At 40.1% G+C, this 5,886-nt stretch overlaps 1 protein-coding gene across 1 annotated transcript in view; it reads left to right on the top strand.

Moving 5' to 3' along the window:
- The window catches only part of LOC106876258 (uncharacterized), a 103,153-nt gene that overhangs the window by 60,486 nt on the left and 36,781 nt on the right, over positions 1-5,886 (top strand). The window contains exon 10 of the mRNA XM_052972586.1: positions 1,404-1,636. Coding sequence (XP_052828546.1) covers positions 1,404-1,636 — 233 coding nt within the window. The remainder of the gene's footprint in view (positions 1-1,403; positions 1,637-5,886) is intronic.

Genomic DNA, 5,886 nt, shown 5'->3' with positions numbered 1-5,886 from the left:
GTGTGTGTGTGCGTGTGTGTGTGTGTATGTGTGTGTGTATGTGTGTGTGTGTGTGTGTGTGTGTTTATGTCTGTTTCTTCTTGGTGTCTTTACGTCTCCGTAATTTAGCAGTTCGGCATAAATGACTGATAACGTAAGTACCAGACTTTAAAAAAATAAGTATTGGGGTCGATTCGTCCGACTCAGTTTCTTCCAGGTGGTGCACTAGCACAGCCGCAGTCTAATGACTGAAACAAGTAAAATATAAAGATATGCACTGATATACAAACAGTATATCAACCGCATTAACCTCATCAGTCTGGGAGGCCTTGCAGAACTTTTGAAAAGCATATTCTCTTAGTTTTGAATTTATCTTGACAACAGGCCACAATAAGTTCAGTTCTTACTATATCTTGAGCAAGTTCCAGGTTTTCTACGATGCTGCAATGAAGCATGCACTTTCACCACATAATCATAGCATTTTAACAAATTTTGCTGTTGCTTATTAATCTTTTCACATGTGTTCCAGATAGCCTTCGATCATTTCCTAATTATATTTCGTGCGCTTTCTGTACTTACTTCGATATCTGCTACACTGGTATGTTGTCCTCTCAAAGTTTCGAGCATAGCTGTGTGATTAGGAAATTTGCTTTGCAACAATGTGATTTGGGTTTCGATCTCACTGCACTACATCTTAGATAAATATTTTCTACTGTAGCTTCAGTTCGATCAAAGACTTCGTAATATCAAATTCTTTGGAGTGAGATTTAGTGGATGTAAACTGTGTAAGTCCAATGGATCGGCCGTTCCTGTTGTTGAGTGGTAGAACGAATCTGTCACCCATTTTAAACTGCCATTTAGTTCTCCCAAGTTCAGCAGAGTCGTGGCAAACATTCGAACCAGGCGTCTGCCCTGAGAATAACTTACTCTCGTCTTCTCACCAATCTCGAAAACCCTATAAAGTCTTATGGACACTGTTTCTTCTCCTCAGCAAGTAACAATATTTTTAAAATATACAGCTGTCCAAACATTTTTAGTTTTATAGACCACTAAAGAATATGGACAAAGAATCTGAAATAATAAACTAAACTGAAGTATTTGGCCCAAATAGTCAAATAAATTAATGACTTAAACAAAATATCGAATTTATAAATTAACATAGACATCCTTTGTACAGATGTCAACTTGGAGGAATTATATAATCTTTATGGCATTCTGTGATTTGGTAAGTGTTTGTTGATTATGTTTTGCTTATGAAATTTAATAAGGCTGAAATGTGACTGGAGTTGTCCCCACTTTTGTCATTACGGATATAACTTCAAATGGTTAAGAATTATTTTCTGCTCACCACCGTATTTAAATATTTTCATAATGTGTACATGTATCCCTGTGACTGAACTTTCTTTTAACATTCATCACTTCAGAGACTATGCAACTGCTCGTTCAAGTAGAAACAGGAGAAACTGGAAATGAAGATGATATAATACTAAGATTATATTGCACCAATGGAATATTAGAAGCCATGTTGGGCTCACCAAACGATAATTTTCAACCAAATACAACTGATAACATTACAGTCTCCAGTTTAATTTGTAAGCAGGTGCAATATATTAGTGTATATAGAAGAAAAGCAACTTCAAGATGGTTCTTGAAAACAGTAAGTAAAATAATCGATAATGAACGAAAGATCGAACTGCTGAAATTTTTCAGTGTAAAGTTATATTTAATATAACAGCCAATTTCAGACAAAACAGAAACTAGCCACCGAAGAGATTCGAACTGCGTACTACCTATTACTTACCTGTAAAGCATATTACTGATTACCCTACAGAATCTTCATTACTCTCTCTCTCTTTCTCACTTTCTCTCTCTTTCTCTCTCTTTCTCTTTCTCTCTTTTTTCTCCCTCTCTCTCTCAAATTAGGCACTTGACACTAGTGTAGCTAGGGGGGCGGTAGGAGAAGTCCACCCCGGGCGGCACTTTTAAGAGGGCAGCACTTTTGGGTCTGCTGTAGGTAATATGTATTTTTATGGGGTCCGGGGGCGGCAAACGGAAGGGCGTCCCGGGCGGCACACACTTTAGCTACGCTAGTGGTACTTGAATCTATTTTTCTGATATTTTATGTTAATACATTTAGTCAATAGGCCTGTGCCTCTTCTGTTTCAAATTATTATATTTTTGGTACAATATATGTTTTATATTAGTCGCTTTTTGTTTTCCATAATTTCCGAAAGGATTTTATGCTTCATAGTTTAAAAAATTTATGCTACGCTTTATGAACTATTAAATGTAGCAGATCTGGAGAGAGAAAACGAGAGGCTCTGAGAAACAATCTCGACTATTGTGAAGGCGCGGTTTTGTGAGGCACAGAAACTGACCGACATCCGTACGGTTCCTGAATTCATCGTAGTGGGGTGTGAGAGGTACAGAGCGGAGACCTCTACCGAAGAGCGAACGTTCAACTATGGAAAGTGGGAGATCGGATAGTATGATGACTACAGTGCGTGGAAGTGGGGATGTAGAGGAACAGAGTGTGTCAAGGAGTAGGTGCGGGGACAATGATGGTGAAGTGGTGAGGCGAAGGGCCGGAGTGGAGGGGTGGAGCAAGTGCGGGGGTGAGATGGACTTGGCAGGGAGTAGGAAAAGACGGGGTGTGGCTGGGAGGGGAGATGTAATGGTGGGGTTGAGGAGGAGGAGGATGAGGATGAGGAGGAGGAGGAGGAGGAGGAGGAGTTTGTGGTTTTTAGTGTGTGTGAGAAAGTTGAAGAGCTGGTGATTGAGGCTAAGCTGGAAGCGGAAAATAGGTTGGTTGAAAGGTGGAGAGCAAAGAGAGGAGGGAACGTAAGCTAGTGAGAGGTGGTAATCCAGGGAGTGAATAGTGGAGAAGATGGAACGGATGATGGTACGAATAAGAAGGTGATAAATGTGTGCGAGGATGGGTACAGTGAAGGGAAAAGAATAGGGAGTGATGTGAAACTTCAAGCAGAAGTCACAGCGCATGACTTGATGATGGAGAAATCGGCTCAGGAAAGAGATATGGCTAGAGAAGCAAGATTTTTTGAAGAGCAAACGGGAGAATTGTATGGAGGGTTGCAGGCATTGAGGATAGAAGCTGGAAAGGAAGTAAGTGAGAAGTAAGTGGAGTTGCTTGAGGAAGGAATGACGGCTGGGCATTGTGAAGTGAGGGGTAGAAAGGAGTGTGAGAGAGGAGGCAAGGAAAGGAGCAGTATAGGAAAGGAGGAAGAAGAAAGATGAAAGAGCCAACGAAAAATTTAAATGATTCACAATCAATGGTACAAAATCAACATACTCGGAGGGAATTCAAAGGTGTAACGCAATCCAAGTGTAAAGGTAATCCACGAATGAAGTACTCCAAACCATCGTCCAAAGGACGTAGCATGCAATAATAGGCATATCAAAAATAAAAAAAAAATTTTTAAACAGGAAAGAAACAACAAGCGTCAATTAGACGTACACAGTGAATATATATTTGATGCTCTGTGAGAGTTTTAGATGGAAAAATAAAGTGGAAATGACGTTTCGAGCATGGCTCTTCGTCGGAAAGAGGAAAATGTCTCGGGAGGAGGAAAAGGAGCAGATTGTCCGGATAAAAGCACGTGTGTTATTACATAGGCGAAAAATAAGTGACCGGAAGCTGGAGAGAGATAGAGAATGTGGTTTTTGAAGGCAGGGGTGTGTGTTTGTATATGAAGTTTACATCATAGGTCATGAGAGATTGTTAAGGATAGAATTTGTTGCAAATTTGAGGGCTGTGTGTAGCTGATGCCTAGGAATTAAATGAATGATAAAGGGGTGATAACTACATATTCTGGTGCCATTTGAACTGTATGTAGTTATCAGCAAGAATTAATACAAAGTGAGAACTAGAGAGAGACATGATAAAAGAACCATAGAATGGGGTTGGTCTCTGTAAAAAGACAAAGAATGAATATTGAGACGATGATATGCGTTTCTTTGAATGCATTAAAAAAGAACACTATCAAACAAATTGCCTAATATGATTATGTTTAGACGACTCGAGAAATGTTCGCACTCTGTGTGCGTAACTGTAAGTCTGTTAGAGTGGGAAAGGAGCCTTTGCGTGGGAATTAGATTGAATGTTTGCTGTGTGGAGTTGAAAGCAAACTGGCAGCAAATGCGGAGACTTTCTCAACGAACATTCTGCCGACAGATTGTATCTATTGGCAGAACTTGGCAGGAGAGTAACGATTTGACAGAATCTGGAAAGTCGGTAAAGACCCTGTTGAGGAAGAAGAGCCCAGAAAAAAAAATTGCCTGGAATTTTTAGGTGAGAGAGAAAGCACGATAGCATCCTTAGATTTACTGACGATTATCGTTCCAAAAACTCTGGTAATACGTTCAAGCGTCTCATTCGGGTGGGTGGCAGGTAACTTTCTCCAGATTTGTCTATACTGCTATTGTGCGACTTAGTGAAAACAACTTAAGGAATATATAGTTGTGGGCTTGTGTGTGTAATACGGAAAGACGTGTGATATGAGAGAAGCTTCGATTACTTGCTTAGATGTCTTGGTTGTTGTTGTTGTGGTCGTGGTGATTTCTTGACAACGTAGCATGCATACAACTGGTGGAGATTCAGTCAGTTGGCTCAATAAAAGTGGGTTAACGCATGGTATGAGAATTAATGGGGTGTTGTTATGAATAGGTAGTGGTCAGGGTTTCCGATATATACAAGCACGGTGATAGCTGAGCAAAGGTAGATGCTGAAGTTATGATGGGCATGTGAAATGTCGATGTGACGTTCAGCAATACTCGTAAATTATGATACTAACTGATGAAAGCGTTTTATTATAGGAAAGGATTTGGTACTTGTGCCGACAACATTGTATGGTAGGAGTACGGTAGCCAATAGGTGCTTGTGGGAATTTATATCGTTGAGGCTGATGAGAAAGATGAGATGATTGATGTCCTCGGTGCAGGACTAGAGAGATAGTAAAACACCTGAGAATCATTGAAGGAGTGAAGAGTGGTAGTAACAGTTAATACACTTAGATCAAGGAGAAGGGACAGTAGCCAACACCGGCACCACTAATATTCTCCTTGAATTTAGTGACTCTATTTAATTAGAAGATGAAGAGCAATTTAAACTAATTTTTCAATACGGTAGGTGTGTTGGTTAGTTTTATGAGAAACTTTGCCGCAAATATTCGATGTTAATTACATTCATTTAAGTTCTGGAATAGTAAAAGAGAGAGAGGTGTGTGTTGCTCTGTGTGTGTGTTGCTGTGTGTGTGTGTTGCTGTGTGTGTGTGCTGCTGTGTGTGTGTTGCTGTGTGTGTGTGTTGCTGTGTGTGTGTGTTGCTGTGTGTGTGTGTATGTGACAGAAAGAGAGAGAGAGAGAGAGAGAGAGAGAGAGAGAGAGAGAGAGAGAGAATGTTAGCGTAAATTTTACTTTGCTACTTATACATACATGCAAAAAAAATTGTCATGCGAACACATACCTTGATTTTTTCACTCTCCCTCACACGCACACATATAAAAAACATGTATGCGTATGTATTTATGCATGTACTTGTATACGACTGATAATGGGTATACGTAAGTGTATGTGTGCGTGCGTGACTGACCCAAGCCATTTTACACATATATGACAACTCTCTCTCTCTCTCTCTCTCTCTCCCTCTCAGTCAATCACTCACACACTAAGAAAAGATGCAAGAAAAACTAAATAAATAAAAATTTACGCTATCACTCTCTCCTCTCTCTCACAAACACACACAGAGCAAGACACCTCTCTCTCTCTCTCTCTCTCTCACTCCCTCTCTGACAACACCTCTCTCTCTATCTCTGAAAACACCTCTCTCTCTTTCTCTCAGGCAACACCTCTTTCTCTCTCAGTCAAACACCCACTAAAAAAGATGCGAGAAA

This window comes from Octopus bimaculoides, chromosome 14 (genome assembly GCF_001194135.2).
Source record: "Octopus bimaculoides isolate UCB-OBI-ISO-001 chromosome 14, ASM119413v2, whole genome shotgun sequence".
Taxonomy (NCBI): Eukaryota; Metazoa; Mollusca; class Cephalopoda; order Octopoda; family Octopodidae; genus Octopus; species Octopus bimaculoides.
This window is presented reverse-complemented; position numbering and strand designations above follow the sequence as displayed.